The sequence below is a fragment of the Mytilus edulis genome, chromosome 3 (genome assembly GCF_963676685.1).
Source record: "Mytilus edulis chromosome 3, xbMytEdul2.2, whole genome shotgun sequence".
Lineage (NCBI taxonomy): Eukaryota > Metazoa > Mollusca > Bivalvia > Mytilida > Mytilidae > Mytilus > Mytilus edulis.
In genome coordinates, this window is record NC_092346.1 from 18,523,480 (window position 1) to 18,536,942 (window position 13,463).

Consider the following 13,463-nt stretch of genomic DNA (forward strand, 5'->3'; position numbering starts at 1 on the left):
ATAACTCATTAACCATACTTAATAAAGACCTAGGGTCTTTTGATTTGAGATCCTTGGTTTATGACCTTGAAATTAAGGTCAAGGTCATAGGTAATTTGCACGGTCTAGATTTTGACCTTTGCTTTGAATTCATATTTATACATTATAAAGCCATAGGAACTGACATTTTAGATTGATTTTTTATATTTTGATAATAAAATAGATCTCTACTTGTGGAAAGACCTTCAATTGTTCTTTGAACAATTGGTTTTTAATTATTCTTGCTTTTCGTTTCATTTATACACTATCCATCAGATAGGTGTTTTATATGCATAATCCATTTGATGTGTTTCATATGCATAATCCATTTATACAACAGGATCCATTTGATGTGTTTTATATGCATAATTCATTTATACAACACTATCCATTTGATGTGTTTTATATGCATAATTTATTTATACAACACTATTCATTTGAAGTGTTTTATATGCATAATTCATTTACACAACACTATCTATTTGATATGTTTTATATGCCTGATTCTTTTATACAACATGATCCATTAAATGTTTTATATGCCTAATTTGTTTATACAACACTATCCATTAAATATGTTTTATATACATAATTTATTTATACAACATGATTCATTAGATATGTTTTATATGCATAATTCATTTACATGTATACAACACTATCCATTAGATGTGTTTTCTGTGCTTAACTCACTATCCATTAGATAAGTTTAAAAAGCATACTTCATTTATACAACATGATCCATTAGATATGTTCGAAAAGCCTAATTCATTTATACAACATGATCCATTAGATATGTTATATATGCTTTATTCAGCATGAATCGTTAAATATGTTCAATATGCATTTTACAAGAGGGTATGCATTTGTATAGATAACCTTCATAAGCTATCAAATTAAATATTGTGCTAAAAGCATAGTTTTTTTTCATTTTTCATTGATTTAACATTTCCTATAGCAACTTTGGCTATACATACTATCTTTATCAAACTGTGGCAGTTCTTTTAAACCAGTCTCAGGGTTTAATGTTTCTACAAATACTGTCCATGGATTTTCATTATCAGCAACATCAAGAACCTATAATAAAAACATACACACATAAGTACATTTTATGTTATTTATCAGTAATGAGAAACACTATTAGTTGTTATCAATGTTAAGCTAACAATATTCAAAGTTCTTTTAGTACAAAGCAATACTTCCATATAAATCAATAACCCTTATTATATAAAGCTGACAATTAAAATGTTGAAATTTTGATTTTCTGATTGCAAATCTTTTCTTCTTCATTCTTTCTTTTCCATCTTTTTAAAATCAAAATGCACAAGTACTATTTGCAAATATTATATACACAACATATAAACACTGCAAGAATTTCACTTACAGTTTTATTAAGATTAGCTTCTAAATCCAGTAACGTAGGTCGGTAAGTTTGATTCGGACGAAATTGGAAAGGCCAAGGCCGTATCTGTGTAACCGGGTATTTCTGTAAATAATAACAATACCAATATCAAGACCTGAAGGATAAATTTCTTATAATAATATAAAACTTCAAATGTAGGTCATGAAAGTTCATAGCACAATGTCAAATGAAGAAGTTGAAAATATTCTGGCACACAAAGTAGTATAGAACAAACAAAAAATAGAATAAAACAATATGTTTCCCCTTCCCCAAAAGGTTTAACACCACAAAATATAATAATTTTCACACTATGAAATGCTGGTCAAGATTTTACACAAGCCTTAATTTATTCTAATACACAAGTCTTATTGCTGAATCATAGGATGTTGATTATTGCAAGTAATCCCTTGTTTGAAATTCTGATACAACACAATGATATACCTTAAAACTTACCATATTATCTGCTAACATGTGCATAAATTCTAAAACTGTGGATGATTTTTTAACTTTAAAGTTTCTGAAATAGATCAAACACTCATACTTAATAAATATATATATACAGAACATTTTGGATTCTTCTTTTTTTTAGCACTTTGCTATACAAAAAAATAAAGGATTGCAAAACTAATACAGATTCCAATCCAAATAACAATATTTAATCATTTCATCATAAAGTGTTTGCTGTCTTAATATCAGCTTGAACAAATTATTTTTTTTCTAAATATTCACCTTCTTCAGATGTAAGTTTTACCAAATATAACAATTTAAAAATTTTCTAAAGCAAACTTACCTAAAATTAATTTTATCACCATCAAAGAGATCATTTCCCTGATGTCCATTAAAATTATCATCAGTCACAACCTGAATGTTCATATATAAATGTGCTTCTGTTCGCTCTTTTCTCTTCTGTGCTTCTAGTCTCCTACAAATTAACATTCAAATGAATTAAAATATCATGTAGATATGGCACAAAAAAAATAAGCACACTTCTAACCAGATGCTACGAAGGGCGCAGCTTTATACGACCGCAGAGGTTGAACCCTGAACGGTTGGGGCAAGTATGGACACAACATTCAAGCTGGATACAGCTCTAAATTTGGTTTGTGATTAAATAGTTGACACAACATAGGTTTCTGACACAGAATGAATTTGGTCTAATGAACTTAAAATTTATTTGTTTGCCTTTGAGCAATTCACTATGCTGTTGAATATTAATCCTCTCAAAAAAATGTTTGAAGAAATTATCTTTTTATTTATGAAATCTGAAATGAGAAAAATTTAACCCCCCCCTCATTTTTTTTTCACATCCTCCTTTCCCTTTTTTCAAAGCTGATCTCAATTCAAATTTCTAATGGAGTTGGCAACAATAACTATTCATTTAAATACATCATAAAATATTAAAATGTAACAAAAGGTGCTTGTTATCACTGAATGGTAAAGATTGTTTTAATTTATCAGTTGGTAGTAAAAGTGAATATACATTATATATTGTATAAAACAATGATTTAAGTTGACTCAACTACTATTCTGGACAAAGAAAGATAACTGCAATCAATTGAAAATTTCTTGCTATTGCACAATATTGTGCAATAAGATACTTCAGGCTATTGCGCAATACTCTGCAATTGAAAATATTTGCTATTGCACAATACTGTGCAATTGAAGATTTCTTGCTCTTGCGCAATACTGAGCAATTGTAAATTTTTTGCTATTTCACAATATTGTGCAATTAGATATTTCTTGCCATTGCGCAATACTGTGCAATTGAAAAGACTTGCTAATGCACAATACTTAATATAATAATTTTGGATCCTGATTTGAACCAACTTGAAAACTGGGCCCATAAACAAAAATCTAAGTACATGTTTAGATTCAGCATATAAAAAAAGCCCAAAAATTCAATTTTTGTTAAAATCAAACTTAGTTTAATTTTGGACCCTTTGGACTTTAATGTAGACCAATTTGAAAACGGGACCAAAAATTAAGAATCTACATACACAGTTAGATTTGGTATATCAAAGAACATCATTTATTCAATTTTTGATGAAATCAAACAAAGTTTAATTTTGGACCCCGATTTGGACCAACTCGAAAACTGGGCCAATAATCAAGAATCTAAGTACATTTTTAGATTCAGCATATCAAAGAACCTAACTGATTCATTTTTTGTCAAAATCAAACTAAGTTTAATTTTGGACCCTTTGGACCTTAATGTAGACCAATTTGAAAACGGGACCAAAAGTTAAGAATCTACATACACAGTCATGACAGTTAGATTGGCATATCAAAGAACCCCAATTATTCAATTTTGATGAAATCAAACAAAGTTTAATTTTGGACCCTTTGGGCCCCTTATTCTGTTGGGACCAAAACTCCCAAAATCAATACCAACCTTCCTTTTATGGTCATAAACCTTGTGTTTAAATTTCATAGATTTCTATTTACTTATACTAAAGTTATAGTGCGAAAACCAAGAAAATGCTTATTTTGGCCCTTTTTGGCCCCTAATTCCTAAAATCTTGGGACCAAAACTCCCAAAATCCATCCCAAACTTCCTTTTGTGGTCATAAACATTGTGTCAAAATGTCATCGATTTCTATTCACTTTTACTAAAATAAGAGTGCGAAAACTAAAAGTATTCGGACGACGACGACGCAAGACGACGACGACGACGCCAACGTGATAGCAATATACGACGAAAAATTAAAATTTTTGCGGTCGTATAAAAATGTTTTTCTCAAAAATATATACGCCTAAAGAGACGGAAAATATATGCCTTAAGAGACGGAAAATATATCCGCCTAAAGAAACGGAAAATATATCCGCCTAATGAAACGGAAAATATATCAGACTTCGAAAAAAAATCCGCCTTAGAATATGAAAAAATCCGCCTTAAGAATATGAAAAAATTCTGCCTTCCATGAAAGGATTTTTCATTCCAAAAATTCAGGTTTTTACCACTTCCATGCCTTCTTGCGATGAAAAACTAGGCCTTCATACAATAAAATGCTAAAATTGTTATCAAACTTGATCGAATGTATTTATGCAACTACAAATTACTATACATGTATGTATCATTTTGACATGTTTAGTTCTTCACAATTTCAGTTATTAGTCATATTTTTAAGGTTTTATTCAGTGTTCTTTGAATATAAAGTATTATCACAAGTTCCTGAATTTATTTCGTGCATAACTGATTTGCTCTGTAACAGCATCATTGATATGACCATCTTGCATGGATCTGTTGTGTTTTGTGCACCAAGCAGTAACATAACCTGAAAAAAATGAGGACATAAATTAAAATTACCATGCATTATTGGTTTAACTAAAAGGAATTTGACAAATTCCTCTATGTTATACAGGTAAATTGTGAGCTGCCTTAGTAGGTTAGGTTTTCCTTCATTTTGACATACTGACTTGAATTTACTATTTTTACCATATATCATTCAAAATACAACAGAAACATCCAAAACTTGAAATTATAAGATTGAACTATGGAAAATAAGATGTTAAGCATGTTTTAAAGAGTAATTATATTTTTAGAAAAAAATCTTTGTAAAATCAAGGGCAGATAATTATAATGAATTTACTATGACCTGTTTTGTGGATTTTCTCAATAAAATAAGACCTGTGGGCTGTAACCCTTTTTTCAATTTGCTAATTTTAAAGATATATATCATGTTTATATCAAAAAAATATTACAGATGGTTTTACAACTTTTGATTTTTTTCAAAATGTTTTGAAAATCCAATATGTGCAAAAATTACTTAAAAAGCATTCATAAGGATTTCTTTTATATAAAACTACTTACTCCAAGTCTGATTGAATGTGTCCATTCTTCAGTCCTATCAGAAAACAATTTTCTTTTGTTTCACCAGTTCTGAAATATATAAAAAAAATTGTCTCATTACAATTAAACAAAATAATTATTACATATTCTGTGCATGAAGTGTATAGGTTATTCTTTACTTTGATTAGTACATGTAGTATTGGTCTTTTATTTTACTTTAACATCATAGGCCCGCATTTACATGTACAAAATGTATGTCTTGCCATTTTTAAAATCTTAAATTTGATCCATAATCATGATAATTGAGTACATATGTACTAATTTTAAAAGATAACACTTTTTGATTTTTCGAAATAGATGTCTATATACATATTTAACTATTACAGTCATACAACAGATCTCCAATTTTGCCAAAACTACTATTGAATAATATCTTATAAAACAGATTGTCTTAAAGATATAAGTCTTTTGTCATACACAATACCACAAGAATTATGTACATGATGTAATTATGCAAAAAATGCATGGTCTTGTATAGTTATTTTCTTGATCCTGCACGGTACTTATATATGTCACAAGTTATTTGAAGGAAATAGCACTTTCATATTTTATTATATTCAAAAAGGTTGAAATACTTATATTCATAATTTGTACTTACCAGAAGATTCAATCCAAAATATATGAAAACATCAATCTTCACAAATCAAATAGTCATGTCATCAGAAGAATACATCTGCACTTTTTAATGTTAATAGAATACTTTGGCTCTTTTTAGTCCACAACTCTACATCCATGGTAAAATTCATATTTTGGTCAAGATAAATAAGACATCTTTTCTTGTAATGTCTGCAAGTTCAAATTTTGAATCTGACCAGTGTTGGGGTTATTTTGGGAGTTGTTTGATTCCTTGAAATGTTTCCCTAATCATACTATTAATTACCTAAATCTTAAATATTTGATAAATATAATGATAAATAAATAATATTCACCAATTTTTATCTATTATTTTTATATTTTGGACTGTAGAAATTTAAGAGAAATGTACAAAGCAATGTGGTCTCCTTCATTAGGCCCCAACTCTTGAGTGTGTACATATCATTTCCTGTCCATTTCACAGAGGCAAATGGGAAACAGATGGGGGACCTACATAACATTTCTATCACTAATTGATAAGAAAGAGAGTGCATGGAAATACTGTTAGTGAAATAAATATATATATTCTAGTCACTTTTTATATGTTTAAATGTATATAAATAGCAACACATAACATAAAGTTATATTTTAATTACCTCACAATGCTATCACAATTTAAATTTAATTGAATTTAATATGCCATCTTTAAGTCTCTTTAAATATATGTTGGATATCAGGGGGGTACAAATACGGGCTTTATTGCCAAAATAATCACCATGCACTCTCTCATCAGTAATGATACATTTTCATTTGAAAAAAAAATTAAAAGAACAATTCTGCCTCAAAAGTTAGAAAAAATTTCGAAGTACAATTCCCGCCTGATAAATTTGAACAAAATCTTTCAAGTCCAATTTCCTCCTAAGAAACTTGAACAAATATACTAAGTCCAGCATTCCGTCTATGATATTTCTTTTACTAGAGAAATCCTGTTAACTCAACAGGAAAGTAGTAAATATTTCGCCTAAGGTCTTCGATACTTCAGGCGGATTTTGTTCAATATTCCATGTCCGCCTTAATGCCGTCTATAAGTCTTAATCTTTAGGTGGATTCCGCCTGGATTCCTGCTATTTTTAAGCGGAATCCTCCTAATATTCTCATACGGAACCTTCGTTTCTTATAATTTCTAAATTTATTAACGGACGTTTTTTAGAAAGGTTTGTTATAAATCATGTCATTACTAAAGTACTGACTACTGAGCTGATGATACCTTCGGAGACTGATAGACTAGGTATCGACCCAGCGCTGTAAAAAATTCAAACAACACGTTATAAATTTCATAAACTAATATTTAAACGTTAAGCATCTAATAAAAATTTGTCATCTAGGTTCAATACTGGGAATGAGATATTTTAAGCAACAAAAAAAATCAATAAAATATGAAAACTACTCATTGACAAACTGATTTCAGTAAACAATGATTGGTGTGTGTATAACAAAACATTTTATGGGCGATGCAGAGCACTAAAATTAATTAAGCTTTAATTTTATTTTTTCAAATATGTGAACACTATTGAGATAATGTGGTTATGATCTATTTAGATGTCAAAAAATATACGCAAGCTTTTGCAGAGAGGACAGCTGATCCTTAAATGATTAAACCATCATTGATGCTGTGACCCAGTCAATCAATTTTTAGCTATTCAGACCATTCTTATAGAATTTTAATTTTGAAGGATCAATGATTTTTTAAACATTTTTATAAAGAATTTTTTAATTCATTAATTTTTGTTCATGGATAGACAGATGGATCTGTCAACGATGCTGTAGTGTATTTTTTATTGAAGTTTTACTGATTAATTTCCTAATTGTAGATCAAAATGTGAAATAAATAGTAAACGTTGTTCAAAACCTGCCATGCACTTCTACATGAAACTAATACTTGTTTTAAGTAATATTGCCATTTTTCTAGAATTTCTACTGCTGAATACCGTTCTGGTTATAATAACTATCTTTTTATTCTAGTTTTCAAAATAAAAAAAGGTGATGCTCGAAATGGAAAAATTTGATAGTTTCCTTTAAATATTTTGATAATTCTAAAGACAGTCTTTTGCAGTAAAAAAAACCAGTCAGATAGGGTTAATGTAACTGTGTAAAAGCTTTGATAATGGTGTGAAAGCAAAAAAAACAAAACTCATTGTTTTCATTTAACAAAATCTTGATTGCATTTGTATAGTACATGATAAACTAAGTCAAATGTGCCGACCTCCTCTAGTGATCTGTTTCATAAGGGTTTTGTATTGTCATTTTTCTATATGGGTAGCTTTATCTGTGTTTTTAAAAATGCATGAAAAATATGTGTTAAAATTACAATACTTTATAAATTCCATGCGTCCGACGCGCTTTCACCTTCATCAGGAACGCTCAAAGCCGAATATTTAAAAGCCAAGGATGTAATAAACCTTAAACAGTTGTAATGCTAAACATGCTAAATGATCAAAAAGACCCTATAAATAATATCTATATCCATCTAAGGTCAACTTTGCCTCAGGGAGTTAAAATCTTAGTTCCTTAATAATTTCAAAATATATTTACTGACAATTTTAGAAAGATTGTTACGAGTTGATTTAAAAGAAAGCACCAAAAACTTATACTTAAAAAATTGTTTTCCCAAATGTCACCCTAACTTTTACTTCAAAATCAGTTACCTTCATACAAAATTCCAAATAATGCAAATATAAAATACAAGTATCACCAAAACAAATATTTGTCTTATACTTCAATCAACTAGAGGCTCTCAAGAGCCTGTGTCGCTCACCTGTTACTGTATTTACTGATGTCTGCCATCTTGGTTGGTAGGCGGGGTGGGGTCATTAGACACTTTTTTTAAATAGATACCCTAGTAATGATTGTGGCCAAGTTTGGTTTAATTTGGCCCATAGTTTTAGAAAAGAAGATTTTTGTACAAGTTACATAAATGACGAAAAGTTGTTCAATATTGACTATAAAGGACAATAACTCCTTAAGTGGTTCTCTGACAATTTTGGTCATGTTTGACTTGTTTGTAGATCTTACTTTGCTGAACATTGTTGCTGTTTACAGTTTATCTCTATCTATAATAGTATTCAAGATAATAACCAAAAACTGCAAAATTTCCTTAAAATTAACAATTTTAGGGCAACAACCCAACAACGGATTGTGGGATTCATCTGAAAATTTGTAAGGGGATATATCTTATTCTGACGGACATTTAAATCTTGAAAGATTTGCCCTAAATTCATAGTTTCATAGATTTAAAGCAAAAACTGCATTTTACCACTATGTTCTAATTTTAGCCATGTCGGCCATTTTGTTTGGTAGGTGGGGTCATCGGACACATTTTTAAAACTATATAACACAATTATGATTGTGGTCAAGTTAGTTTAAATTTGGCCCAGTAGTTTCAGAGAAGAAGATTTTTGTGCAAGTTACAAAAAAATGACGAAAAAGTTGTTAAAATTGACTATAAAGGGCAATTACTCCTTAAGGGGTTGACTGACAATTTTGGTAATGTTGACTTATTTGTAGGTCTTATTTTGTTGAACATTATTGCTGTTTACAGTTTATCTCTATCTATAATAGTATTCAAGATAATAACCAACCAGATGCTCCGCAGGGCGCAGCTTTATACGACCGCAGAGGTTGAAACCTGAACAGTTGGGACAAGTATGGACACAACATTCAAGCTGGATTCAGTTCTAAATTTGGATTGTGATTAAATAGTTGACACAGCATAGGTTTCTGACACAGGATGAATGTGGTCTAATGAACTTAAAAAAAATTTTGCCTTTGAGCAATGCATTATGCTGTTGAATATTAATCCTCTCAAAAAATCATGAATGTTTGAAGAAATTTTCTTTTTATTTATGAAATCTGAAATGAAAAAAATTGACCTCCCCCCCCCCCCCCCTACTTTTTTAACATCCCCCTTTCCAAAACTGAACTCAATTCAAATTTCTAATGGAGTTAAAACAATAACTACTCATTTAAATACATATTAAAATGTAAAAAAGTGCTTGTTATCACTGAATGGTAAAGATTGTTTTAATTTATCAGTTGGTAGTAAAAGTGAATATACATTGTATCTATAATACTAAAAAAACGAGGTCCAATTTGTCAGCCGTCATCACGTAAAAACGACGAATCAAAGAATTCAACTTTGTATATAACTAATATAGTACAAAGGTGTAGATTAAAAATTACACCACTCCAGGCCCTTTTGTTTTCCACGTAATTAATATTGCCAATAATTAAGAAGTTCCGGGTCGAGTCCGATACCGATACCAATAGCATATTCACCTGTTACCTATTACCTTATCTGTATGTTCCGCATCTGACAGGCGCACAACCAAACGGTGTATTCATGATTAATATGCTATTTACACGGGTCATAATCACAGGGTTGACACTACTAAATTGTCAAATTGCTACCTATTGTAGTATTTTAATCAGTAAGACATTCTATGTATAACAATACGAATACTTATAAATCTGTCCCTGAAAATAAAATTAAAAAAATAAAGGTACAGTTTTCAATTTGTTAGCGGGCATGACGTAAGACAGCTAATCAAAGAATTCAACTTTATATAACTATATAACTAATATAGGAAATGCTGTTGATTAAAAAATACTCCATTCCAGGACCTTTTGTTTTCGAAATAATTAATATTACCAATAACTGATAAGTTCCAGTTCGACAGGTTCAAACAGAAAGATTTGAAAGCAGAGAAAACTGTGTATCTTATAATCGGCATGACTTTATCAGATGACAATACTAATACTAAAATAAAGCTTGGGCATAGTTATATACTATAATTCAATCACGGACCCGCGATATCATGGGTGTGTTCTAGTATTGTATAAAACAATGATTTAAGTTGATTCAACTACTATTCTGGACAAATAAAGATAACTCCAATTGAAATTTCTTGCTATTGCACAATATTGTGCAATTAGATATTTCTTGCTATTGCTCAATACTGTGCAATAGAAAATATTTGCTATTGCACAATACTGTGCAATTGAAGATTTCTTGCTATTGCGCAATACTGTGTAATTGAAAATGTCTTGCTATTGCACAATATTGTGCAATTGAAGATTTCTTACTATTGCTGAATACTGTGCAATTGAAAATTTCTTGCTATTGCACAGTACTTAATATAATAATTTTGGATCCTGATTTGAACCAACTTGAAAACTGGGCCCATAATCAAAATCTAAGTACATGTTTAGATTCAGCATATCAAAAAAGACCAAGAATTCAATTTTTGTTAAAATCAAAACTTAGTTTAATTTTTGACCCTTTGGACTTTAATGTAGACCAATTTGAAAACGGGACCAAAAATTAAGAATCTACATACACAGTTACATTTGGCATATCAAAGAACCCCAATTATTCAATTTTTGATCATATCAAACAAAGTTCAATTTTGGACCCTTTGGCCCCTTATTCCTAAACTGTTGGGACCAAAACTCCCAAAATCAACCACAACCTTCCTTTTGTGGTCATAAACCTTGTGTCAAAATTTCATAGATATCTATTTACTTAAACTAAAGTTATAGTGCGAAAACCAAGAAAATGCTTATTTGGGCCCTTTTTGGCCACTAATTCCTAAAACGTTGGGACCAAAACTCCCAAAATCAATCTCAACCTTCCTTTTGTGGTCATAAACCTTGTGTTAAAATTTTATAGATTTCTATTCACTTTTACTAAAGTTAGAGTGCGAAAACTAAAAGTATTCGGACGACGACGACGACGACGACGACGACGCCAACGTGATACCAATATACGACCAACAAATTTTCAATTTTTGCGGTCGTATAAAAACTGCAAAATAATGTTAAAATAACCATTTCAGGGGTAGCAATCCAACAACAGGTTGTCCGATTCGTCTGAGAATTTCAAGTCAGATTGATCTTGACCTGATCAACAATTTTACCCCGTGTCAGATTTGCTCTAAATGCTTTGGTTTCAAAGATATAAGCCAAAATATACATTTTACCCCTGTGTTCTATTTTTAGCCATGGCGGCCATCTTGGTTGGATGGCCAGGTCATCAAACACATTTTTTAAACTAGATACCATAAGGATGATTGTTGCCAAGTTTGGTTAAATTTGGCCCAGTAGTTTCAGAGTAGAAGATTTTTGTAAAAGTTTGCGGACGACGAACGACGGACGCAGGACGCAGGACGCCGGACAACGGACAACGGACGCCAAGTGATGACAAAAGCTCACTTGACCTTTCAGGTCAGGTGAGCTAAAAAAAGAGAACACAATATATGTAGTTGCATATTCTATAAATAGTTTAATGGAACAATAAATTACTTTAAAGGGGGACAAAAATCGATATCAAGTTCAAATGTCCGCGCAAAAGTCTAAATGTCTTGATTTCGGAAAGATTTCTTGATGTGGTTTTGTGATTGTGTTTTACCTCAAATCATCAAATAACCTTAAAACAATTGGATATAATACCTTGAATCAGGATTTTTTGGTGGTTTGTACCAAGATGTAGTATTGGTATAATTTTAGCACTAACTGTCACTGCAGTTTTAAATTGATTGTTCAGCTAGTCTGTCATATTAGTTATAGGAATTTTTAATGTGACACCCTTTGTTTGTTATCTTAATTCTCTCTCTTTTTTTTAAGATTGTATGCTTGGTTTTTCAACCGGTAAATAATCAATAAGTGTAGTTCTCTTAGTATTTCTTCATATCAGATGAATTTATATACGGGTAAGTTGTATTCTAAAATAATTTTAATATTCAACTGTTTTATTCATGTGTTATACATTTTGTAACTGCAAATAATGTTTTTCATTATGATGGTAAATGTTTATTGTTAGGTGATTTACCTAAGGTACCAACTAAACCAGTATATTACTACACCAAATTTATAAAAGATAAGGGTCTGGTCTGAGATAACTATGTTAACAATTTATTACATGTTAATGCTTCTGATAATTAAGCTTCTTTTTTAAACAGTTAATTATAAAAATTAAGGGTATGGTCTGAGATAACTATCTTCACATTTTGTAACATGACAATTTTACTAACAATTATGTTGGTTTTTAAAAAAACAAAAAGGGGGCTATTAAATGTAACTTACCCATTGGTATTACCGGCGTTCCCCCCTTTTACAGTCTGACATGTGGTTTCATTCTTTATCTCTTTCAGAACTACCTTGGAATCAATCTTGATAATTGTTACATCTAGAAGCCCAGAGATTATATGGTAGATTAACCCTAGTTTTATAGCTTGCTAAACCATTCAATTGTATGCCAGTCGTACAAATTCCATTATATTGACAACGATGTGTGTACAAAAACGAACAGACATAATAGGTAAAAGTTTCAAAAATAGGGGTACAGCAGTCAATAGTAGGTTATTGCAAAACAAATAAAATGCACTTTTCTGTAATAAACAGAAAACTAAAATGAATAGATAACATTTTGATTCAAAGTAAGTGGTGTCAGAAATATGTTATCCTTAGACTGTGTTAATGTGTAATTCTGAGACAAATTATTTCCGGCTCGTTGCACAAAGAACTTGGGTCCGTCAACTACAGCTTGTGAAAAATAACGGGAAA

General features: G+C 30.5%; 1 protein-coding gene and 1 long non-coding RNA gene across 2 annotated transcripts in view; both read right to left on the reverse strand.

The window, feature by feature from the left end:
• The window catches only part of LOC139515941 (ubiquitin carboxyl-terminal hydrolase 7-like), a 33,256-nt gene extending 20,155 nt beyond the window's left edge, over positions 1 to 13,101 (reverse strand). The window contains exons 1-5 of the mRNA XM_071305721.1: positions 12,984 to 13,101; positions 2,211 to 2,342; positions 1,874 to 1,937; positions 1,403 to 1,504; positions 996 to 1,095 (exon numbers count right to left, since the gene is read on the reverse strand). Coding sequence (XP_071161822.1) covers positions 996 to 1,095; positions 1,403 to 1,504; positions 1,874 to 1,937; positions 2,211 to 2,293 — 349 coding nt within the window. The 5' untranslated portion in view covers positions 2,294 to 2,342; positions 12,984 to 13,101. The remainder of the gene's footprint in view (positions 1 to 995; positions 1,096 to 1,402; positions 1,505 to 1,873; positions 1,938 to 2,210; positions 2,343 to 12,983) is intronic.
• On the reverse strand, positions 4,329 to 6,373 carry LOC139514805 (uncharacterized). The gene is made up of 3 exons (XR_011662711.1): positions 5,869 to 6,373; positions 5,232 to 5,300; positions 4,329 to 4,695 (listed from the first exon to the last, which is right to left on the reverse strand). It is a non-coding gene; the product is annotated as an uncharacterized lncRNA (long non-coding RNA).
• Positions 13,102 to 13,463: the final 362 nt, after the last annotated feature.